Source organism: Falco punctatus (assembly GCF_963210335.1).
Source record: "Falco punctatus genome assembly, chromosome: 1".
Taxonomy (NCBI): Eukaryota; Metazoa; Chordata; class Aves; order Falconiformes; family Falconidae; genus Falco; species Falco punctatus.
Window position 1 is genome coordinate 118,799,291 of NC_137580.1, and position 25,566 is coordinate 118,824,856.

At 44.2% G+C, this 25,566-nt stretch overlaps 2 protein-coding genes across 6 annotated transcripts; one reads left to right on the top strand and one right to left on the bottom strand.

Moving 5' to 3' along the window:
* Nucleotides 1–43: 43 nt before the first annotated feature.
* On the bottom strand, nucleotides 44–20,821 carry ACOX1 (acyl-CoA oxidase 1). Of its 3 annotated transcripts, none has more exons than XM_080388327.1 (14): nucleotides 20,686–20,821; nucleotides 19,512–19,671; nucleotides 10,556–10,716; nucleotides 8,673–8,780; nucleotides 8,032–8,151; nucleotides 6,781–6,896; nucleotides 6,416–6,585; nucleotides 5,924–6,086; nucleotides 5,020–5,210; nucleotides 4,596–4,775; nucleotides 3,859–3,964; nucleotides 3,632–3,775; nucleotides 2,547–2,753; nucleotides 44–1,576 (listed from the first exon to the last, which is right to left on the bottom strand). In XM_080388327.1, the coding sequence occupies exons 1-14, from the start codon at nucleotides 20,801–20,803 to the stop codon at nucleotides 1,526–1,528; spliced, it is 1,995 nt and encodes a 664-aa protein (XP_080244453.1). In that variant the 5' UTR covers nucleotides 20,804–20,821; the 3' UTR covers nucleotides 44–1,525. The 3 variants fall into 3 exon arrangements, with proteins under 3 accessions (XP_080244453.1, XP_080244454.1, XP_080244455.1); XM_080388328.1 differs by lacking the exon at nucleotides 10,556–10,716 and adding an exon at nucleotides 13,591–13,751; XM_080388329.1 differs by lacking the exon at nucleotides 20,686–20,821 and adding an exon at nucleotides 13,591–13,751 and having other exon boundaries at nucleotides 19,512–19,652.
* Nucleotides 20,822–20,869: 48 nt separating this feature from the next.
* Nucleotides 20,870–25,532, top strand: TEN1 (TEN1 subunit of CST complex). 3 transcript variants are annotated; one of them, XM_080388390.1, is made up of 4 exons: nucleotides 20,870–20,937; nucleotides 22,928–23,029; nucleotides 23,151–23,308; nucleotides 24,615–25,532. In XM_080388390.1, exons 2-4 carry the CDS (start codon nucleotides 22,944–22,946, stop codon nucleotides 24,749–24,751), a joined length of 381 nt encoding a protein of 126 aa, XP_080244516.1. In that variant the 5' UTR covers nucleotides 20,870–20,937; nucleotides 22,928–22,943; the 3' UTR covers nucleotides 24,752–25,532. The 3 variants fall into 3 exon arrangements, with proteins under 3 accessions (XP_080244516.1, XP_080244515.1, XP_080244514.1); XM_080388389.1 differs by lacking the exon at nucleotides 20,870–20,937 and adding an exon at nucleotides 20,972–21,230 and having other exon boundaries at nucleotides 22,927–23,029; XM_080388388.1 differs by lacking the exon at nucleotides 20,870–20,937 and adding an exon at nucleotides 20,985–21,126.
* Nucleotides 25,533–25,566: the final 34 nt, after the last annotated feature.

Here is a 25,566-nt window from a genome sequence, read left to right on the forward strand (position 1 = left end):
TTGGTGTGCTTCCACTTGACCTGAAAAACTCAGTAGCCAAAAGGCAAGTTTGATTATTTTATTTGAAATTAAACATTTCTTTCTGTTCAGCTACTGCACGTGGAGACAAACATTGTATCTGATCATTGTTAGTGCCAGGAAAAACTCATCCATGAAAACTGATCCAAAATTACAGACTAACAGATAGTTGAATAATAAAAGCTGTCAGAAAACCAGCTTCTCTGATACTGCCTCAGAACCGCAGGATTTGGATTCATGCTGAAGCTTTTTACCATTTTAAGCTCAAGCTGCTCTTATCTGTTGCTAAGAGAGGATTGTTACTGGACAAAGTTGCAAAAAAACCCCAAACAACAAACCACCAGCGATGATTTGTAGTTGTAGCTGCAGATTTCACTGGGCATCAGGAGGTTAAAAGCTAAATCTTTCACCTGTTAAATCCAGGCAGCACTGTGCAAGTCCCAAGTCAATATAAAACCAAAATTAAGTGAATCAGAGAAAGCTCCTTGGAAATGCATGGGTAGGAAAAAAAGTCTGGACATTTCACTTGGGATTGTCATTTTCTTGAAGAATAAAAAAACAGAGGAACATCCCAGGATAATCTGAAGACCCAAGGACCTTGGTGAACTGATTTCTGCCCCTAAATACTGGCTTCGTCATTCCAGGTCAAATTTGCAGTTTCTACCACTACACGTGGTTTTTCACATCAAATCACCCTAAAGTAACATTTGTAAAGTGCTTTGAGATAGTGCTATGAAAATACTAATAGTTAAAAGAAGGGCAGAACATCTATTACCAGCACCCAGCTGATTATTACTACTTGTTTTCTTCCTCAGAGCAGCATTACTATGTTCCTATCAACGAAGAGTAAGGCGCCAGCGTTGGAGACGGCACACAGTCAGGAGTTTCTGCAGGGCAGTGAAAGGAGGATGTATTAGAAAACACATCTGGAGAGATGAATGAAGCAGAGCTCCAGAGAAGGATGCATATTTACTTCCCAGTTACGTCAGGAAAGTAGTGCCACATGCAGACTCACGTGCACAAAACTGTGCAGGAGGCTTTAGATCGCATAAATATTTGCCAAACAAGGAGAGAGGCAGTGCTAGTCTTAAAATAAATCAAGACATTGATGCTTTTTGGAGGGAGGACATAACTGCTTATTAGAAGCTATTGCCTGAGGGCTGTTAACTACTCAGTAGTAAAATCCTGCTACCTTTCCAGCTGACAGTAACTTCTCTCTAGTTAGCAGCTTCACAAAAGCAATCCTTGTATGAATCCATAAAGCTTTCTTAGATTATTAAAAGGTTAATTTTACCATTATAATTGCACTTTTAAAACAGGCATCAGTTCCTATACACTCTCCCCAAATACCTCCTCCATTTATAAAAGTGGAAAGAAAGGCTACAATTATTCACTGTCCTACAGCTACCAGGATTTGAAAGGTTTGATTTAGGTGCCTGAAGAAAGGACAAAAACACCCAGTTTTCAGGTCAGGAAAAGTGTGCATTTTAAAAAAAACCAGCAGGCTTCACAGCTTGGCTTGCATCGGCTTCAGGTGTTTGTGGAAAGACTCATGAACCTGTAAGAGGACAAGACAGTGGTTAAGACAGTCAGGCCTGATCTTTAAAACAGTTTAGCTCTTCACATCTTCCAGTTTGTTTTTATACCATGGAAATGTGAATCAGGGGCACTTTGGAGATCTAAGAACAGCCAGCTAACTCCTGTATTTGCATGTCTATATGACACAAAGCATGAGAATATAAGCCCCTCTCCACTACCTTTCTTGTAAGAAAAGAATGCAAGGTTTCTTATACCCATACAGACAATTATTTGGCATTTTAATTAAACGAAAACTGGCCAAGGTCTCCTAAGGGGACTGTAATGAAGCTCCTAAGTCCCACTGACTTCGGAAGTATAAAAAAAATGAGTAAGTTCTGGTGGGATTTAACTACAGCTGCAGTCTCTGGCAGCCCATCACAGGAGATAGTCTGTGTCAGTCAAATAAAGGCAGTAAAGGCCACTGAGACAGGATTTAAAGTTCTGTTTCAGCTGATGGAAAAGGGACACCAACTTTTCTCAGTTCAGTTTACTTTATTAGCTCAGCTGCAGCTACAGCCTTAGGACAGATATGCAACACCTGACACTTAAGTACCACACGGGAGCAATTTATTTTCTTCTCCAGTCACTACTACTGCCTGAACACACTGGCAGATTTACCAGAAAACAGGTAAGGCTTTCACAGCTACTGTCACTAAGCAGAATTAACAGCAAGTGATAACTGCTTTTAAACTCGATGAGATCATTCAGTTGTTTCTCTAGGGAGTGTATGATTTCCTCCCTCAACTGAGAAACTCAGAAGTATCCCGCAGGGATATCCCGCTGAAAGCAGAGAAGCAGAAGTAGGTTGCTAGTTCTGGTCCATTACCACTAGTGATTTTTCTCCCCCCTTCATCAATTACCTGCTGACATCACTGGATCAAAATTAACAACCCTAAATTAAGTTATTTCTCTGGACACATGTGACCTAAGCAGAAGTAAGGTTTCTTTACCTCTGTTTTGTTAAGTGGGGATTTCTTTGCCCACTCAAACATGTTCTCGTAGACATTCCCATCATACCGGCCAAGCACAGATCCAAGATGAACATCATGAAAGTCAAAGGAGTCTACCAGTGCTACTGCATTGGGACGGATTATAGCCAAGAGCTCTTTCACACGCTGGTTCACTTGAGTAATTTGGGTATCGGTCAAGATACCCGCCTTGGGGAGAGGGGGAAGAAATTATCAGAAGAATACACAAGTCACAGGAACCTTCCCCTACGGCTTAACATAGGTCATCAGCCTTCCCACACACTAAAATGCAGCAGTTCATAAAACACTAGTTTCTTAGTTGTTGGGGTTTTTTTCTAAGCACTAAGTAACAAAATCAGCAATTTGCTACAAGTGTACAAGCAAAAGGAGAGGCCCAGCATAGCCCACCATACTGCCCAGCTATTTAATCTTTGAAGGGAGACTCATTCTTTAGGGTCCTGTATACTAACTTCAGTGGCAAATTTTCTTGAAGAATATGGATACGTGTATATTAAATTCTTCTAGTTTCAGGGAACTTTTTGGTATGCAGCAAAGAGGGAAGGGGGAAGACAAAACATATCGTGTCTGCCTGAAGACAAAATAAAACACTGCTGCACAAATACATTCTCAAACTGACAGAATGAAGAGAAGAAAAACAATACCTGACAATCTAAACCCATTCACTGAAATATGGGTTAACATTTGGACTATAATATCTCCCTTTTGTGCACTAACTTAAAAATGCATACAGCTCTTGGCGCATGCCTAATATGTTATCTCCTTTATTAACTCTTTTTTTTTTTTTAACATACAACACCTAGTCACCAACTGGAAAACACAGAAGCTAACCTAGACAGATGCCACATTATCATTTATCATCCAACTCTGCTTCTGACAGATCACAAGGGAAACTTGCTAAGAGCCTTCCATCAGACCTGCTAACGGCCTTCTGGAAGTCAACAGTTGAGACCTTACACCGAAGCATTCCTGCTGCTTTGCATTTAAAGCATCTTTGTAAACAATGACTCTGGCTCTAGAGATTTACAGTGTTGGAGTAGGACACCAACCTGCAAGAAATCCCCTGTGTTCTTACTGATCCCGTACAGTGCATACAGGAGACACAGCTCGGTCAGGACAGCACGGACAGCTGCATTACTGATCTCAGACAGCTTTGCTGTGAAAAGCTTCACTATCACGTAGTGGCAGTGTGCCTACAAGAAACAAAAGGCAGGTGAATCAGTTTCATGAGGAGATGAGAAGGTCTTACAGCACATTTATCGGGCACATCACTGACCTCAGATGCTCGCACAAGGTCAACAGAAGTTCTGTTCCAGGCATCCTCCTTGCTCTTCCTGTGGTTCAGTTCAGCTTGCAAATTCTTTGCTGCAGCTTCTACAAGCCTATTTTTTAAGAGTAAGAAAACCAGATTACGCAGTAACGCTACAGTAACTAGATTACGTACACTGAATTCATATGAATTTCAGTTTAACATATCAGAAGAACTCAGAGGTCACGTGCCATGACTGAATACACGCTTGGAGTGAGAATTGTGGCTCTAAAGCACCTATCATCACTGCTGCAGCTAGAACACAGCTACAGAGGGGTGTACTTGGCAGCAGGTATGTGGTGCTAGAATACTTACATGTAGGCATCTGTTCTGCTCTCACACTTCCTTCACAACACGTTTTAATATTGTTTCTCTCCAGACAGATGTCCGAGCAGTTTGAATAATACTGGTATTTGTATGCTCTAATATACTTTACATGTAAATTAGAAAAAGATATTTCAAAATGGAGCAGACAGTAGAGCAACTAGGCTATGCATAGGCTCTATGTAGCCTCTTGTAACCTCACAGCACTTAGGACTGACCCCAATCTGGTAAAGTGTGTCACTTCTCGGAAGCAACACATGGAGCAAAGCTTTGCAAACCACACCCCAAGAATCTAACGTTACAGGGCAGCGCGCCACTACCATCTCCCAAAACACGTAACGTTACCATTGCTTGACTCAGTCTGGTAAGCGTGAACTCACCGGGCAGCACGTGCTTTGTAGGCCTCCACCAAGCTGACTGGATCGTTGATCCGTACTGTCACAGCCCTAGCAGCCACGTGCTGTGGCTGAATGCGTTGCCTGGAGAGATCGTTAAGGTAGGACACCATGCCAGCAACCCGCTGCCCAGAGCTAACCTGGGTGTAGCTTTTGACAAGGAATCTGAAAACAGAGACCACAAATAGCAACTCTAATGCATGAGTCGCTTGAACAGAGAGAAGTCATCTCACCTAGGGTCGGACTAGCAAAGAACAGTTGTAGGCATATACTTTTCTGTCCAAAACAGGGCAAGAGACAAACATGAGACACCGGTTTCATGCTAATATGGGATACTCCTCTGCTCATCGCTTAGCTACAAAGACCATAATGCCAAGGCAAGAATATCTCTGGACAGAAGCTACCATACCTAGCTGTCTGCAGCATCATCACTGTGTTTTCTCCCTCATAGGTGCAAGACGGGGTGAATGTGACATAGATGTCAGGAATGCCGCTGCAGCGAGAGTAGCCGTGCCCACCACACGCCATCCGACACTCCTCGATGCCAGCATTGGCAGTCCAGGAAGTGAACGCCTTCAGCCCTGCTGTCAGTGCGTGGAGCTGATGGAGAAAAGCAAAGCCAGTTTAGATTTTTTTTATTTCCCATTCTTAGCTCACACACGTACAGGTTAAGTACTGCAGCTCCCAGAACAAAGCAGAGTCAACATCATCCTTCCACCATCCCACAGGGCCTTGTTTTTCTTCTACGAACCTTCCCCTGCACCAAACTATTTATATGAAAACCTCTGTACGTGTAAAGGCTTGTAGTACCCCATCCTTTCTGTCTCTATGCGTTATATGTACAAGACTCTTTTCAATTGCCTGTTGTCACATCAGGTTCTCAGACAGAATCTCGAACTGAAAACTACCACTTTAAAAACCTAACCCTTCAGTATAGTACCGACACCTTTGATCAACAAACCAGTTCTACCCCAGTCACTTGGAAGAACAATCAAGAAGCTACAACACAAGCGTAAGACCAGTTTTAACTCCAGTCCCAAGTGATATGCCATCATTTCTGGAAAGTCACCTTTTTAAAAAATATATTCACAGTAGCTTTCTCACTATTTTTCACAAAGGGCTGCTAAATGAATAGTGCAAATAAAAAAGTAAAATCACCAGCACATACCGGGCTTGGGATCTCTGCATCTTAAAAAAGTACAAAGATGTCTCGTGACTGAACGCTGAACAGGCCTGATGCCTTTTCTTCATGCTATAATGAGTCCTTACACAAAATCAACAAACACCCCTCTGATTTCCAGAGGACACAGTACCTCTGGCAGCTCACTCAGATCCCCTTCATTGATGTCTCCACTAATCCGATGATAGGTGTCTTTTATGTAGGCTCCCACAAAATGAAAAGCATATGCTGTTGCCAGGAGGGGAAAGAGTTTGTATTGTTGGGTCTGATAATCCAGGATCTGGGGTTCTGGTTCCCTAAAGCAAAATACAGATGAATTAGCACGCCAGTGGTTGGCAAACTGCTGCACAAGTCTTATTCTGCTTTAAGGAGGTTCTCCACTTGGATAGGACAAGCCGCATCCGTCTCAAGCCAGTCTATCTAAGACCACACAGAAAAAGCCTCTGGCAGAGGGAAGACATTTTGGCAGTCAAAAACCCAAAAGATTATTCACCTCCCCGGATGAAAGTCTTTCGAAACTATCAAGCGCCAAAGCAAACAACATCAACCACAGTCCTTCTTCCCTCCAGTATTTGAGAATTTTCCCTCAGCACTTAAGGTTGCTCTTTTATTTCACTGCGCTTACCCTGCCTTTAGCTCAGACTGGTGTCTCACTGCACTATAGCGGATGGCAATGGTGCAAGCCCGGGACAGGGAGCGAGCTGAATCGCCTACAATGAGAGATCGGATGAACACCATGGTCCCATAGGTTAGCTTGTCACTCAGTGGTTTCACATAGGTGCCATCTGGTTCAACCTACCAAAAAAAGAAAAAAAATAACAGCCTGTTGATTTTTAAAGTTTCCTCCCTTTCACATGTTCACTTATCAAGTTCTAAACTCACCAGGTAGCACTTACAAGCAAGCTACAATCTTTCTGGTACACTATTGAACCACAAAAGAGATTTGAAGTGGTCATTTTTAATAGCATATGCTGAAATTCACTGCTTTACCTGGGCATATTTCATCAGCATGTTTTCCCGAGGAATTCTGAAGTTGTCCATTTTCAGGTAGCCATTATCCATTTCGTCATAACCAAATTTTGGCCCAATGTCACCCACTGTAATACCTGCAACAGATAAAGCCACTTGCATTAAAAATAAGGAACTAAACACCACACAAGATTCAAGCCTTCTCCAATAAGGAGATTATTAGTTTTCTAGCAAGTCCTGGCACTGTCAGGAGTAACAGCTAACGAGGACCTTAGTCTCCTTGATGGAAAAGTGGTAACCTGGTTTCGGCTGGGATAAAATTTCTTCCCAGTAGCTGGTTTAGTGCTGCGTTTTGGATTTAGGATGAGAATAATAGTGATAACACACTGATGTTTTAGTTGTTGCCGAGCTCAACTAAAGTTACTTAACTTGGACTAAAGTCCAAGTTAAGGACCTTTCAGCTTTTCGTACTGCCCTGCCAGCGAGGAGGCTAGGGGTCACAAGAAGCTGGGAGAGGACACAGCTGGGACAGCTGACCCAAACTGGCCAAAGGGATATGCCATACCATATGACATCATGCTGAACAATAAAACTGGTGGGAACTGGCTGGGAGATGGCAGCCTGCCACTTGGGGACCGGCTGGGCATCAGTCAGCAGGTGGTGCGCAACTGCACCATGCCTCGCTTGTTTTGTGTATTCTCCTGTTATCTTCCCTTCCTTTTCTGTCCCGTTAAACTGCCTTTATCTCAACCCATGAGTTTTATGTTTTTTCTGATTCTCTCCCCTATACTGTGGGGGGAGCGGGCAAAGGGCTGTGTGGTGTTTAGCTGCTTACCAGGTTAAACCACCACAAGAGGACATCAAAACATGGGGATCTTCCTAATTTACAAGCAGTTCTACTATCCAGTCCCTGGGGAAGTTGTCTCTAAAGATCATCCAGCTCACTTCTAGCCAGATGATGATGAAAGGTATTCTCTCCTTTTCTGAAAGCAGGACGTGCTGCCTCATAGAACGCATAGCTGGGGAACACTAGGGACAAAATCAAATCTCAAACTAACCTTCACATTGAAAGTATGACATTAAAGATCATTTAGTGGTAGTTCAGTCATAAGAAAAGACTCCTTTAAGCCCTGTAACCTGCAACTACTCACTCAAATCAGCTAGTGCAATAAGCCATGTACATTAACAAGACATATGCAGCTCTATATGTATTTTCAGAGAAACAGATCTAACATATTCCATGAGTGCTAAACCTATAACATTCATTTTTACCTGGCAAAGGTTCATGGGTGCCCAGCTGCCGTATGGGAACAATGAAGGCATGCAGCCCTTTGCACTGGCCCTGAGTGTAGAGCTGAGCCAGAACAATGGCATGGTTCGACGTCTTTCCAACTGCAAAAGGAGTGAGAGTCAGAAGGAAAAAAAAACATCAAAGTCAAACATATATACACAGTCTCCTTCCTTAGAGCAGGATTTGAGATTACCTTAACCACATCATGTGCTAGAAAACCAGATTTACAACACTGAGAATTCATCCGAATTCTACAGCTAGACAAACTGTGTTGCTCGAGTCAACAGAAACTGCACAATATGATTCTCTTGCCTATACAATACCAAGTCCTTGGCAAACCTGCCGGTGAAGCCAAAGGAAGTACAAGGATTTTGATACAACCCAACAAAAATTATGCCAAATCCATACAGCGCAAATGATTCTGAGAAACAACTCAGAGCACAGATAACCCGAAGTTTTAGTAGGCTCTGATAAATTTGTCACTTGTGCAAGAGTAACTGCCTTTCAGCCAGCTCTTTGGATGAACTTTCAGACATCATTCTGTAAATATAATCCACATGACATCACCTCCCTCCGTTTTTCTGCACATCTTCCAGATTTAGACACACAGTGATGCACTTACGTCCACCTGGCCACCACTTAATGGAGGTCACAGTGGGGCTGTTGAGGATGAATTCCTGGGTAGCAGGGTCATAAGTAGCTGTAGTTTCTAGACCCCGAAGATGAGTTCCTGAAAACAAGCAAACACATTGTTTTGGCAGAAAGTCAGTCACAGAACAGAGACAAGCACAGAACTAGACAACGGAAAGTTGTACAGTAGTAATGTACAAATTTTAACTTTGTTTTTAGGCTATATAAAGGACTAAATATCAACCAATTAAGGAAGAACAAGTGAGAGTCAGACCATGTTCTGAGACCTGAAGCCAATCCTCAGAAAACATGTTGCATTTTTTCCCCAGTGGTCTAAAAGCAGTTTTCCAAGCACCTCTGATCTGACACCTTTTTGCTATGACACACTAAAAGTCCTTTCTCAGTTAAGAGGTCCACAAAAACATGCTCACCTGGATTTCACTAAAATTGCAATCTGATTAAATTGCAAAATAAAAATCATACACTTTTCAGCCACAAGATGAAATAAGTAGTGCCCACCATCTCTTCATTCCCTCATCAGGCCTACATTCTCCACCTTGATGGAGCAGTTTCTCCCAAATGAAATCATCCATAGCTCCAAGACAGCAAGGTATGCATATGCTAGGGTACTGATGCAGGTAGATGAAGAAACTGCAAAAAAATGAAGGTAACAATTCCAGCAACAGTCTGTCTTCTGCCCCCAACTCTTTACTTCTCACACGCCTGCCTGAACAGTGGTATTGTCCCTGCATGTGGTAAAAAAAAAATAATAAAAAAATCACCAGGCCTACTTGCTTGAGTAAGACAAAATGTGAACAATCCTGTAGGGTGGACTGCCAGAACAAAACAGAGCCAGTGACTCTACACAAGAGCTTCAACATGAAAAAGGATATCCCCTTGATGCAACCGCATTTCCAAAGAATGGAGTTAATGGTAGACTTCCACAGGCAGCTTAACACAGACTTACACTGCTGGCAGAGGATCTTCAAACCTCACTAGCTGCAAGAGATTCTCCACAGACTTGCAGTTACTTTATGCTTCATACAGTCTCTATATTTCACTTCAGCACAAAGGTGAATCCTGCTCGTTTTTTGAAAATAGTTCTCATCTGCAACTCTCAGATGTCAAAATTAAAGTTTTCCAAGGCATAATATCCTCCCTTTGAAACTTGGATTAAAAGTGTTGCAAACACAATACTGCCGGAGTTATCAAAATCCATTTCAAAGCTTGAAAGCAAAGGAACAGCAACAAAATCTACTTGCGACAAAGAATTAAAAAACCCCCACATTTCATGGTCCAATTACAAAGAACATACGGCAGTGAACTAAAAATCTGGAGGGATAAAGAAATAAAATAAAGCTTCCCACAAAACATGAGCATTGGAACCACATCATCCACGTGTTCTCTGATCCAAGGTCAGTCCCAAGGTGACAAGCAACTCTTACTTTTTTTGACATTTCTTTCAGTACTTTAAAGCTCTGTCCTTTTGTCTTCACACCGAACATTAAGTACAGCAAAGCAGAAACCACACTGGAAAGAATGGTAAGTGTAGAAATGAACAGATGTCATCAAACTGATATCACCATAGCCATATGCAAAATCTATAAGGGCTTGAACAGCACAAGGGGAGCACCCAGTGTGCTCACATATAGAACTACAGGCATCAAACTCTCCCATAGGAGGAAAAGAAAAAAAAGGGCAAGCAGCACATGGCGTAATGATCTATTAAAAATTTCAGAGACAGTCCACTTCTCGTTATAGCCACAGCTGCACGTGTAAAGACTGTGGGGTAAACACACACCATTTTTCCCAGGCAGGGGAATCCTTTGTACACAAAGCCATTCTTAGCAATAGCATTCAGTGAATGTACTGTACCATGGCCCATTTCAGTCTGGGCATAAGTGCCAATGATCTCCAGGTTCCAGGCAGGCATGAAGAAGCGATCCTGCTGCTCTGGGGTTGCCTGGGTGAGAAGTGTGGGGAGGAACATGCCCAGATGAAGGTCCAGAGGTTCAGGCCGTCCACGATGAACAAAGCTGTGAAGAAGTGTCATGGGATGGGAGTGTGAAGGGAACATTATGGGAGGGAAGCAAGCATGAGGATTCATGGTGGAGATTTAGGAAGAGACAAAAAGAAAAAAAATAAAAATGATTCACATGTAAATCAGAATTCAGCAAGTGTATTTTAGAAAGCCAGAGCACTGTCCTTTTCTCAAGCCTGAATAATAAGAAATTACACTTACTCTGAAATAAACATGCTGCAACACATTTCTTTCTAATCATACATAAAACGTATTTACAACATTCTCATATTTTTGATGCACCATGACTGATAAAAAATGTATTAATCCAAACCAAAATACAGCCTAGACCTTCATTATGGTTTGGAAACCAGAGCATCCCTAAGTTAAATGGGCTGAGTCAGATTGTCAGATTGCTGAAGATGTGATCTGGCTGGCAGAAGCGAGCCTTCACCCAAAGATACAAAGTTCACTTCTTTTTTTCCCCCTCATGGTTTGAGGGCAGAACCTGATAGAAGTCCTAATTTACCCAACTGAATGAGCTAGGTTTTCACCAAACTTTATTTTTTTGAAACTGTCTGTACTATATAGTACATTTTTTCTTTAATTAAAGATCAGACACAACTAGCATATATTACATTCCAACTCAACTTCTGTTATTTTTTAAAAGCTCTCTTAAAAGGACAGTGCTCTGCATGTGTAAGTCAAAGCTGTGAACATAAAAACTTGGCAAGAAAGCCAAAAATTTTCAGCTTGCAAATCAACAGTACAAAGTCTCCCCAATTAAACTTGTTTCATTAGAACCACTCCTCTGAGTGCTGCCAAACATCACGGTTCAGTAGCCAAGTGCTCTCTTAGATTCTGATATAAAGAATTAAATGCTTATTAAATCTTTAAATATTGATAGCTTTGGAGCATTAATATAGCAGGAATATAGACTGAAGATCAGTACCTTCTGTACAAAGGTTGTTCATCTGGCCCATTTATGTATGAAATACTGTAATTGGTCTTTAACAGAAATATATATATTTAAATGAGATATACATTATGGAAAGCACACTGATCTGAGCTTAGCTCAAACTCAGCTGGCATTCCTATCGAAGAAGAGTGCATTCTTGTGTTACCTCTAAACACGCTCATATGAACTAGCTCTATCCCTAGAGCTTCCTAAGAACTGCAATTCTTTTCTCCGATATTCTCAGGCACCTACAAATAAATTCAACCATCTAATAAACCCAGTAGCAATGTTTTCTAAGCTTTTTGACCGAACAGTGACCAAGCTCACCAGGGGGCTAATGGGTTATCAGGAACACCAGCTTTTAAGTGAGTTCAGTCCTGGTGAGAAGCACGCAGCTGACAGTCAAAGACTGAAAGAAAATCCTTATTTACTAACTGTAGCTACAAACCAAGTAGAAACAGTACAGTATTTCCACTACTCCTTTTTGTTTCCTTTTCATCCCTGTGCTATTTGTGCTTTTTCTTTCTTTTATATTTTTTGAGAGACTTAATCACTATGAAATAGGTTAAAATCAACACAGGCTCTCAAGTAGGTACTCGCTAAGATAAAACTGAGTAACTACCCATTCCGGCTAGGACTCAATTCAGTAATCCAGAGGTCTGTTTCCCCATAGCAGTTTCTAAACATCAGGATTAAATTAAGCAGAGCTCAGTGACAATTACTGCAGAAGCCTTACTGATGAAGTAGTTGGACACTCAGTATTCACAGCAGGAATGCCAAACAGTTGCATTTTAACTATTCAGCACGGTAAGTACATTCACTTTACCATACTACCACCATATTTGTTCTATTAAGTGTCAAAATACTAATTTTACCATCAAGTGACACAAGAACTATAAGCAAACCAGGCCATCACCAAGCAAGAAAGTGCACTGATCTAATGTGAAATACCAAGTTGGTGTGGATGTGTGTTAAAGAAGTTGGTGTGAAAAATCAAGTGAGGTCAGCAGGCATTTATTTATTGTTGCCATCCAGTCGTGTCTCGAGCTAGGTTTGCTCACTCCGCCTCTCCCAAGCAGAACAGATGACAGGGTGTCCTCCATTGCATCTTCTACAAACATTTCAGCTACCGTGAGTAGCTGCAACTGAACAGCTAGGCAACAGGCATCACCATCTAACTTTTGCAAGTGTCCAGACTTGTACATATCATGTTTTCCGAGTTCAGATGCCAGCACAAGCACCGAAGCCTTTGGTTTGTTAAACTATTCTTGCTGGTATTTAACAGCCATGATTCCAAGTTTTGGGCTAAAAGACTTTTCTGAGACATTAAATATTCTTCCATTTGAAGAAGAGAAAGTAGTTTTCGCCAGCAGTAGGAATAAGATGTTTTTCTTCTTTGAAACCAAGATCTTTCCATAAAGTTGTATAGCCGCAGTGGAGTAGCATCTGGAAGAAAAGTGCTTGGGGCAAAGCAAGCCTTACTTTCAAGAACAAAAAAGCACACCCTCACCATGCTACATTGCATCTAAAGGTATATTTATAAAGGCCAGTCATGCACTAAGAACTCTGAAATACACATGCCCCGAACTCAAGCAAAAATAAAACCCACAGTACTGTTGACTGACGTGTTCCAACCAATTCAAGTGAAATTCAGACTCCCTGGGCTTGGAACAACCTCCTCACCCTAAAACAACGGTAAGCAACTACAAAATCAGTGATCAGCTAAGAGGTGCATTCTGGAAAAGATCAAAACTAACTCTGTGATTGTTGGGATGCAAAATGTAGCAGCTGTCTGGCTACAAGGCATGAAACATCAATGGTTAACGGAACTATTTTACCTTCCCCCTTTTAGATTTACCTAGGGAGCATCACCAATTTACAAACTGGAGTTACAGAAAAGAGGTTACCCATTGATCCCTGAAGGGAACTAACCATGTCCCACTTCGGTTTGAGCGTAGGTGCCAACGATCTTGACTCCATGGACCAGGGGCAGCCATTTCTCCTTCTGAGCATCAGTCGCTTGGATCTCTAAGGTTTTTTGAAACATGCTGAAGTGGAGACTGAAAGGTTCAGGAAAATTGCCCAAGCATGTTCTACAGGAGAGAAATAGAGGGATCTGGATCTCAGTCTTACTGTTACTGTGATCCTGAAAGGCTTTTCTCCAACTGTAGCACAAGACAAATAATCTCTTTGCTTTTTCAACCTTTTTTTGTCCTACAGGCAACCTCCAAACATGGAGGCATCAGGAGCAATGCTAATGGGGAAATACAAAGATTCGTGGGGAACATAAAACTGAAGACATGAAAACCAATTTTCTTCTCCATCTCTCAGGCTCAGTGGGAATAAATCCCACTGCTGCTGGCAACCTAGAACTAGACCACTATTAGCTAGAAGCACAGCGTATTGAGAAGGAAAAGGCTTCTTTGGTAACCAAGTGCTTTTCCAAAGATCTCTGTATTCCCTGTAGCTGCTTCTATCAGTTGCAAGATCAGGACCTCACCCCTCAATGAAAATTACTGTTACAGGCTAGTGCTGGAGGGAATGGAAGAAGAATCAGACATTTTTGGTGTGCCTCATCCAAACAGAAGTTATTTCATAAGAGAGAGCTCTACGAAATTTAGTAGCCACAATGGCAGGCAAAGCACATTCCCAATTAAAAAAAGCTCCAGAACACAAACATGCTAGAAAGTTTCACTGTGTAAAAGCTATGTAGTAAATGACAGCATCTTCCCTTCAACACTCTGCAGTCTGAACAGTTTTTCCGTCTTTAACCTACTGTAAATGAACACTTACTCCATCCAAACTCTGAAGATGGATGAGGAGAAAAGGAGCGCTCTGCACAAATACCTACATACAAGATCTCTCCCACCTACCCAAGATACCTACAAGGGAAATACATCCTTCCCTCTTGAGGTATTAATACCTGCTCTGGGGGCACATTTAAGAGTGTGTTGCCAACACAGATCTGCAGCATAGCACATGCTATGCATATAGTTTGTCAAATTCCAGCAGTATTTGTGACTGGCATTTTACACCATGCCTGAAATGAGTGCTTTGGAGCGGGGAGTAAATAATTAGTAACTCAAAACCATCTCCCTATACAACCTGTGAAATTCAGTCTTCAGGTGAGAGAAAGCAGGGCAAAGCTTCTTCAGCAGCACTGAACTGCTTGTTGAAGACACTTACTTTAAATGGAACAGTTTTTAAATGGACAAGACTGACTGAGCCATGGATTTTTCCAGAACCAAAACTATTGTGATCAAGTAATCTAATGCTGGTGATTAATTTATTAACTGTACTTTAAGCTGGTGTCAGTGCAGGTACAGTGTCTAGAGTTCTCTAGAGTTGAGGCAGACATTTCTCTTACCAGAACATATTCTATTGCCTACAGCAGCACACGTTTACAAAGCTGAAGTTACGAGGGTGATCAAGGGCCTAAAAATGCTACAAGGACAGTGAGACGGAATGGTTTTCAGCATTGTTGAGGTTTCCTACGTGGGTTATTCTTTCAGGCCAGGACCCATATAGCAACAGCAGCACCCTTTACTTGCTTACTGCCTACAACACAATTACTGTGCATCTACTCCTTGGGCCAAAAAAGGACAAACTGACAGGGAGAAAATAAGAGCAGAGTTTGAAATACACTGTTTCAGGGCAGCTTGCGAAGAGCTTGAACAGTTCTTTGCATATTTTGAGAAGCCAATGAAAGAACTTGTTAAAAAGGTGCAGGCACATGCTTTGCTGTCAGAAAAATCAGGTCAGATACTGCTTCTTTGAAGGTAATTCTCCAGAAAAAAAAAAAATAACCTTCTTAGAGGTCACACCAGCAACTTTCACTGCCTATCAGTAAGTCTAATCGCAAGTGCCAGATACTTTGTGCTTAACTAGCACTTCTCTGATAGGAGCAAGAAGACAGACATTTTGCAGGCAGAAACTTTAACATCCCTGGGTCAGAAGGGCATACTATTTCACTGACTAAACATGCAGCACTTTAACAGCTTCTTGCATTAACAAAGTTGAAAGCAGAACTGAAACCCAGCTAATTTACAGCAGAAACTTTTCAGCTCTGCATACTCCACACTGAATGATTGGGACTTTCTCAACATGCCTTTTCCCCACTTGAATGACAATGAGAGAGAATCCTGTTTCCCACATGACACAGGGCAAACAGAAGAGGTACTAGCTGTGAAGGGAGGACCAACAGGTTTTCTTTCTCCAAACTCTTACTCCTTCCCCTCCCAATTTCTACCTTCCCACTTGGCATTTCCCACTACCTATACAGCTTGTTCTCCAAAGGCTGCGTTGTGTAACTGTTGAAGTATTTTGCTCCATCACAACTGGAAGTGCCTAGCTGCAGCCAGCAGTAGTTGCTTGATCTACGACCAATGACCGCCTTGTTGGTCTGAAGTCAGACTTGCTACAGTAATCAGCAAGCCAAGAGGAGGGCTGCAGATCCAAATCCACTTACAGGAGAAGGTTGTGTAGTAGTTGTGTAGTGGTAAGCTACTTTAGCAATACAGATCTTTCCAGGCTTCACAGCAACCAATGCTACCCACATAGTACGAGGTACTTGCATTTGACGGATGGGTTTGATAGCATATCTATCAACGAACGGTGCACAGCAGGAACAAAGTCTGTTTTCAGAGAGACTCCGAAGCTAAATGAACAACTGCAGCCTGAGAATGTCTTTGCAAAACTGGGTCACAGAATAGGATCAATTACTTTAAAGCAAAATCTGCAAGCAAGCTTTTCTACTCTTTTGTGGTTCTTGAGGTAACTCTCTCAAGGAAGAGCATGAAGGGTCACCTCAGTGGAGAAGGAGCAGGAGGTGTGTCTGACCTGTGCTTACTGGACTTCAGAGCTAACGGTTAGAAAAGTTTACTACCACAGTATTTGTATAAAAAAAAACAAGTTAGACTCATCCACTCCTAATGCTTTTAGCGGTGGCTAGTAGGGCCCCTACAACAGTTTTCCCGGTGTGATTTGCTGAAAGCTAATGCAGGTCCTAACTTTAGTGTCAAAATGAGAAGTAAAGACAAATTCTCACAGGTAAAGTGCACGTTCATGCAATGCTTATGAACACAGGAACCATCTGTTGACTTGCAGCTCTCGGATCTTCTCTTCTTCTATGACCAAGTTTCTCCCAACTGTTTTTCATTTCTTCATTTAATCCCATTTTCCTCAGTGAAGGTTACTTAAACTTGAAGGTGAATTAAAACTGACTGGATTGCTCTCTTCAAAGAGCTGTGTAGCATTACACATCAGAACAATTTCCCATTTTCATGCTGACTTACATTTTGCTGCAGTTAAGACTGTAAAAGAAATCTTAAATACTGGCACTTTAAGGCTGCTGGCCTTCAAAAGCTGTAGTCACAGCAGCAACCACAGTGTTGACAGATGTTAAGACACAGAAAAAACTGCCTAGATGAGAAGCAATTAAAATGGCTTCTAAACATATTTAACAGATCCTCTTATGCTTTGGAGTTCAACAAAGCCCTTGTGGAAACAGAAAGGAGGAACATTTTTTGACGTGTCACAGCAGCAACAAACGTTTAAGCGTATCTCCAGGGCAGCTGAAGCATTTCTCCTCATCCATTCATAAATTAAACTATAAAGTCATGTATCAGTCATGATACAAAGCTACTTAGTGAACTTCTGGTAGTATACAAAAGCTACAGGAAAACAACTAAATCAAAAAATCCATATGTAAATAAATCTGTCCCTGCTGTTTGGGGATAATCACAAGGCACGAGGGATTACTGGCAAAATACCTTGAGCTTCCAGACATAAAAGATCCGATGGTCAATCACAATAAATACAACTTGACATCTGAACGAAGGACTTCAATCTATTTCATAAACTTCATTCAAGGCACGTCACAACACCACATCCATTCAATTTTCCAGTTTGGAAAAACAAATAGGCCCAAATGTAGTTTCTCCAGGTCACCTTCTACACAAATGAAGTCCCTTCTAGTTAGCGCCAATTAGCATGTTTGGATACGTGACAGAAATAAACTTAATTTTGCAAGTCGGGTGGAGTTCACTAAGCTTAAAAAAAAAATTCTGACACTCAGGTGAGAAAGTGGGGACAGGCGTTAAAACATAAATTAAATCAAAGGATGAAAAAATAATAATTTCATTTCTGCCATTTATTAAGAAGCAGTCAGCCAGTATCCTCCCTTGCAAACACCAGGTATTATAGTTAAGAATCCAAATCTAGAATATTAACAGCATATAGTTCTTAGAGCAAACAAGCTTCACCTGTAGGTAAGAAGTATCTACACTGCTTTTCATTCCTCATGTTATTACAGAAGACACTGGAAAATACAGTCAATTTACAGCAACTGCAATTATCTTCTGAAATCCTGAATGCCTGCAATTAGAATTGACTCCTGAAAAAAAGTAAGCCTTCCTCATTGTTTCAGTTGATTCTGGATCATAAATTCTGACTAGTCACACCTACTACCCATATCACATCAGATGTAATGTATTATTTGGTATCTACGTGAAATACTGAGCTTTCATCCATTTAAAGTTAAGAATTGCTGACTCCCAAACGAGCTTATGGAAAAACAAAACTAGATTCTATCATTTGACTGCTTCAGAAAAGTCCTGTTTTCATAAAATGTTGTCAGTAATACAACCAAAAGACAGCATTTACATTGCAAACTTTGTTGAATTTGCCAGCTGGTACAGTGGATAGGCTTCTCGGAATTTTCTCCATCAAAATAACTGAAGAAACTTCCCTGTCACCTCCAATAATCTTTGTGCAGGAAAAATTAATTATTAACTTCTACCATGCAGTATCTGAATCATCTCATCCAGACACTGAACTTTTTTCTTGTTATCCCTGTCCACTGATGCCAATATTTGGATGATCATTTACATTACTTCCACAAAAACTTTCATGACACAGGTTAAGGTAGACCAATTTCTTTAAAATTAAAACTACAGCAGACAAGATGATTTCAGCTAAGTTCCAATACTCATACCCTGAGGGCAATGACAGCTTTTCTACAAATCCAGTCAAGTGGGGGGTTTGTGATTCTACCAGTGCATTATTTAACATGCAATGTTCATTTAATATGCCAGAGGATATATCCATGGTGCTACGTCCAGATTTCTAGAGCTGGGCAATCTCTTTGTTAAGCAGTTTCTGTTTGATTACATCAGAATGAGTTTAGTAAAACTAAGGGGAAAAATACATTCAGTCAGGAACTAAGTTCCCTGCAAGCTGGAAGGAATGAAACTCAGATGTAAAAACATTTTTATTAACTCAGTCCAAGGGTAATACTATCAGATAAACAAGAGGTCAAAACCAACAAAAAGTCTCTAAGGTCAAAGGGAACCACTACAGTACCAGGAGCTTGGAGGAGGGAGACAAGACAGATAGTTGTAAACAAGAATTTATAAGCTATCTTGGAACATTTTCAAATATGCCTGTAATGCAACTTCATTAGGTCTAAGTGCAAAGTGAAGTAATCAGCTTTAAAAGATTTCATTAGAAGCTGCAACCTCACCAGATCTGTCCAGATTCAAAATATTTGGGCCTATTTTTTGCTCCTTTTTGGGAAAAAAATAATCAGACTAAGGGCTCATTTTTTTACTTTCTGCACCATATATAATAAAAAGGGTGCAACTGTTAATGGTGCATTTCTAGTAATAAATCTAGGAAAACAAAATTCAGGAAATCGGGGTTTCATCTGAAATTCACTGAAGCCAAGACTTCAGTGGGCTTTCATCCAGGTCTTGAGCTCCCTTTGGGCAGCAAGCACAGGGGAAAAGTACAACTCTAATGGCCTTGGTGACGATCAAAGTACATACAAGAAGCAAACTCTACCAGCTCGGTACCTTTTAAACCAGTAGATCTCCTCCGGATCTGCAATTCCATATTCTCTTAACTTCATCACCATCAGAGAGCTCTTCCTGATGGCTTGTTCATAGCGCTGGCTCCGGGACAGGAAGTTCAAATCCTCATGCTGGAAGTCAGGGTCATTAATAACTAAGGCCTCTGGGGACACAGAACAGAAGAGGAAAACAAACTCAGTTTCCACAGACCTCAACAGACTGTGGGGTGCAAAACGATTCAACATTTCACTTGCCGTACTTTAAGGTACAAGAACAGAAAATTAAAAACTAATGAAGTCAGAAAAGAGTCTCACGCTTTTGTCAAGAGGGACTCTAGCAACAGAGCACTCTCCCCTGCCACACATAACCCACATTTTAAGTTTGGAGCACTCTGGAGGTCAATTCGCTGCTGTAAGACCTTCAGGCCTCTCAATAACAGTCTCAAAGCCTCAGCCATCGTCAGTGCGGGATCAGACCGCCTCGTGGACTCTGATACCCGCAGAAGTCCTTGCAGAAGGGCACAGCGATCGTTCCCACTACGCCAACTACAAACCGAAGTGCCCAGAGGCTGCAGACTTTCTGTGTCCCCTCTTCAGCACACACACCAGCCTCTGACAGTCCCACGCCAGCGTGGGCCCGGAAAAGGAAGAGGAAGAGGATGGAGGTATTTCATTAATGTGACATTTCATGGTAGAGGTGGGTGAGAAACAGGTCACATTTGTACTGCTGGGCAGGAGTGTAGCAGGAAGCAAAAAGGAGGGGAGGGGGCCAAAGAGAAACGCCCATGGGCAGCTGCCCCTTACCCTCTGGAGGAAGGTGGAAGCGAGGAGGAAGAGGACACAGCTCTACCAGGGCCACCCCAAATCCTCTGGGATGGGGAGGCGGGGGGACCAGGGACACAACCCTGCTCCTGCTCTGACCCATCAGACAAACCCCCTTCCGCAAGGCGGCCCCTCTCCTGCACACCCTCCCCTCACCGCCCCCCCTCCCCCCGGAGTCTCCCCTCTCCCCAAAGGCTCCTCCCCACGCCCCCCCCCCAAAACCTCCTCCCGCCCCTCCCTGGAGACTCCCCCTCGGGCCTCGTCTCACAGCGCCCCCAGCCCGGCCTGGCCCCGCTCCCCTCAGCGAGGGGCACCGGGCCGGGAGCGGCGGCGGCACAGCCCGGGCCCTGCCTCACCGATCTCCTTGCGGCGGCGGGTACGTTCGGCGCCGCCGTCCAAGATGTGGGTGAGCAGCTCGGGCTGGAAGGTGGCGGCGGCGCGCTCCCTCCGCAGGTCCGCGTTCATCACCATCATCGCGGCGGTAGCGGCGGCTGCGGCTCCGCTCGGCCCCGGCCCCGGCCTCGGCCCCGCCACGCCCCCGCGTGACGTCACGCACTGCGCCGCCGCGCTCCGGCCACGTGACCGCCGCGGGGAGCGGCAGCGGAGCGGTGAGCAGGGGGCCGTGCCGGGGCTGCGGGGCCGCGCCGCGCCGCGCCGCGCTTCTAGGCAGGCAGCGGGCTGCCCCTCCGCCTGCCTTAACCCCGCACCCGGATGCACGTAACGCGCTGCAGGGGGGTGCCGGCTGCACGGGGGCGCGCGCGCAGCGTTTGGCCGTTGAGGCTGAGCTGCATTCGATGGTGCGTGAGACTACCGAGCAGGCGTGTGGTGCGTTGCAGGGGGCGCGCATTAAGTAGTGCGTGTAACGGGCTGCGTTTGGGCCCTGGCGTGCCTTAAATTGTGCGTTAAGTTGCGCATTGAGAGTGTACATGACATGCTGTGTCGGCAGCCAGGCATTTAATAGTTCATTAAACAGTTCATTAAACATCCCTATAGCATACTGCATTAGATAGTGCGCTAAATCCGCATGCAAGAGGCACATGGGGCCAAGTGTGCCTTAAATGCATATGGAACATGCTGCAGTTGACGTTGCACATGCATTAAATAGCACATTAAGTGGGCACATACTGTATTGCAGTTGGGGTTGGGCACGCGTTAAAAAATGCATTAAATACACACTGAGCACCTTGCATTCCTGGCTGATCCCATCCTACTGCACAGTGTGATTCAGGAGCAAAACTCGAGTGATGCAGGGTGGCCTTTGCCCTGTTCGGGAGGTGCAGAATTGAACCTGTTTTTTAAATCTGGGTTAGGTGAGGTAGAGATGCAGGGAGCGGCAGCATGCACAGAGCTGGATTTCTACCTCTGTTGCTACTGGTAGGAACCCTGCCAGAGGGGTTTCACAGCCCACCCTGGGTGTGCACAGCCTTGTATGGGACCATGGGGCAGCTAAACCCAGAGTTCGGGCATGTGCAGAGCCCAGGGTGAGCCAGGATCACCCTGGTTTCAGTGGCCTCTCACAACAGTCCTCCATGGGACTGCGGTGGGGCATTTTGCAAGGTTGCAACCCCCTGAGCAATGGCACCAAGCGTTAAAGCCACAGGGTTGCAGCTCAGCATGTCTGCACTGCTGCATAATCAATATTGGTGGTCTTCAAACCTGCTGGGGTGGCCCCACTAGTCTGTATTGCAGGGATCTCTGCCAGGGCCATTGTGCAGCTCTTGCTGTCCCCCCTCAGCAGGGCAAGAAACCAGAGAGAAAAGCAGTAAATGGAACATGGAAACATGCCAAACACAGGCAACCTGCAAGGGAAATTGGAGAGGAAAATGATGCCAAAAGAAACCACTTCTGGGCACATCCAACAGCCTGGCTACAGCACTGGCTGGGCAGAATTAAAATCTTGCCAAAGCTGCTCTGCATTCCTGCTTTTCTGTGTGCTTTACATTGTGGCTGGCCTGCTTGTGCCAGCCCTGCTCCACTGCTGTAGCTCCAGGACATCCCACTTGAGTCTTATCTTGGGCCAGATCATTCTCACTCATCACACTCCTCATCATTCGTCTTCTAAACCCTACTAGAGTACTGATGAAACCAGGCTGGCATGTATCCAAGTAATTGTTCTCCAGCTTCAGGATCACACACTGCCGGAATTTCCTGTCCTGCAGAATGAGAACAGACTGAGGGTCATGCCTTCAATCTTTCTGCATGGTACCCCCTTATGCCAGCACCTGGGTCTATTCCTGCATCTTGGTCCCTCACACTTTCCGAAGTTCTCAATCACCATTTTCCCCCACTTCCTTAACCTTTCTCAACCCACCCATAGCCTGGGGGAGACCTGTGGGGAGGACCTGGATGTTTTGGTGGGCTGCCTGTTGCTGTTCATGCTGAATTGTGGTGGGGGAAGGTAGCCCCTCTTTATGCCATGATGCCTGGGGCTTGGCACGTGCGCTGAGCTGCAAACAGGACTCAGCAAGGAAGCTGTGAAGCTGCTGCAGCCCCCTGGATGGGGAGCTCTGGGCAGGGAAGGAGTTTTGGGACAGTGTCACCTTGTATCTATATCAGGTACTAGAGTGACATGAACTTAGATCTTTTGCTTTACTGCAGGCCCAGTTTGTGTGAGATGCTGCCAAGTGCTGCTGTCTATTACTTCCCATGGGAGATCAACAGCTCAGTCCCAGAGGGGGAGGCGCTGAGGACATTTGGCAGGTGAGAAGGTACCCTGCTCTCCCTGCAGGCCAGGACTTTCCTTCACTGGCTTATCCCCCTCCTTTTGTCTGTAATTGTTGTACCTCTGCACTGCTGAGCTTCCCAAATCGATCGTTCCCAGGTTACACTGCTACGACCTGGCCCGGTCCGAAGCCATTCTCACTGCTCAGCATAGCTCAGCTCACTACCACGTCTGTGTCGACACCAGGTTTGTGGAGCCATTCCAAGCCCAGCTAGGATCTTGCTACATGGTCCTAGGAGAGACTGAACACAGGGAAGGTAAATGCTCTGAGAACCAGTGCCCTTTGCTGCTGTTCATGGTCCATCCGCTCCTTCCTGGCTCCCTGGGTGCATGGTGAGACATGCTGTCACTTGAGGTCAGCTTTGGCCAAGGCAGGCTCATCTCCTGCAGCTGCCTCCGGTCACATGAGTGCATGATTCAGCAGCCTGTCTCTCCCTGATGACCATGAGAAGAGCCCCCCATACCTTGGTGAAAATCTGGTACTCTAGCACAGATTTCATTAGAAATAGGCAGTGCCTTAGCAGCATCACTGAGCTTGTGAAACCTGTGCTAATGCCCTCTGGCATCACTGCCAGCCACCACATCATCTGTGCTCCAAACATGGCTGATTGCAGTAATACGTCATTGTGAGCTGGCTGGGTTGGTCTTTGCCATCCTTGAAAGGCTCTAATTATATCCTTGCCCTCAGACACGGGGCGTGAGGAATGCAGGCAGGCTCTGTCATGTAGGGCACCCTGTTGTCCTTTCCTGGGGTGCCCTAAGCGTTACTCTGGTTGCACGGTGCTTTGCGTGGGGAGTTGATCTGGGCTGGGCAGTGAGTTTGTGAAGCAAATCCCACATGTTTTCTTGGCCACACCTGATAACGAGCAGTCGCATTCGTGGCATTGAAATCCTTGGTGGCATGTGGAAACCCACACTGCACGTGGCATGTGATGAGTGATCTGCTAAGCCACTGCTGCAACGTTTCTTTAGAAAGGCATGTTATTTTGGTCACCGCTTAGGAGTGAGTTGGCCCCATTTTGTAGGGGTAGAAGGGGAGCAGGCTGAGATGGTGGCTGTGTCACCAAGGTTTGGCCCCTTTTGCACAGCTGCATGTTACCGTTTGAATGCCACTGATGACTTGTTGGTTATAGTCAATGTTGAGCCTCTTCTAAGCCCAGCTTTGTTCTGTCCTCTTCTTGAGCTTAGACCCATCCCTGATGCTTTTTAGACAGTGAAAACCAAACTTCGTCCAGCTGCAAAGCAGACGGATGCTGCATGGCAGGCACTGGCACCAACATGTCCTAGGCTCAGCGTACCCCAGAGCAAGGAGAGCCCAGTGTCAGCCACCAGCATTTTGTAGCCAACAGCGCAGAGGGAAAGCACATCACTGAATTAACCTGCTCCTGGGCATGCTGCTTGCATCGGTGGAGGCACGCGGCTGGTCCGGTCTCCTGCAAGTTCTCAGGCTATGGTTATTTGGCCAGCTGAAGTCACATGCTGCCTGAGGGAACCTCTTTCTTTGCCTCCGAGCTGCTCCATCTGGTTCATTTTTCTACAGAAACTTCCTGTTTATATTCCCAGGTGAGGGTCCTGTGGTAAAGGCACGAATATTGACCTGCGTGGAAGGGATGAATGTGCCCTTGCTGGAACAAGCCATACAGGAGCAGAGGAAATACTTCAACAAGAGACAGGAGCAGACGGAAAACAGGACATCCTGACAGCAGCTCTGAGACCAGCCATACACTGGTCCGTGCGCTGCCATTTGCAACAAATGTGTTAAAAGTAAATTTGGAAGGTGGGTTTGCAATGTACTGCTTTTTGTTGTGGCAAACAGCAAAGTCAAGTCACCAAGCAGGGAAACACTTGAAGACTGTGAGTCAGCATGTGACTGTGGGTTGCCTGTTCATGCCAGGTGTCATTACTGAAAATAAGCTTTGGGAAGTAGGTTTCATGTTTGTTTAAAAGGGTGCTTAAGGAAAGGGGGCACTTGAGTTATGGTCCTTTTGCAGTGCAAGGCTTGGACATGTCAGAAAAAGAAGTCTCTGAATCTCAAGTTAAACAGCTCACACCCCACATGCACTGCCAAAGCACAGTGGGTTACCAGGCTGTTGGCAGGTCGGAGGTAAAGGGCATTAGTGCAAAGTTCGTTGGTCCTGCGTGGCTGTGGGTGCATGAGTGCATGTGTTTGGTCACCATGACTCAGCTGCCACACAGGAATGTTCCTGGCAAAACAAATACCTGAACTGACCAACAAAGAAACAACAATAATGAGGAGTCACTATTTTCAGTAGCAACTGCCTCTTCGGGTTTCCAGGAACTGGTGTCTTAAGGGAGGGGATTGACGTTAGGTCTAAAATAAATATTTGCAGTGCCCTGAGAACCACCACTTCACTTTCTTCCTTGACACAACTAAGTTTAGGAGACCTCAAATAGCTATTTTTAAAAGCATCTAAAGGTTTTGATTGCTATTTTCCTAAATAAAGATTAAAAGAGAAGGCAGCCTGTCTTTTATTGATTAAAACCCTCTTTCTTG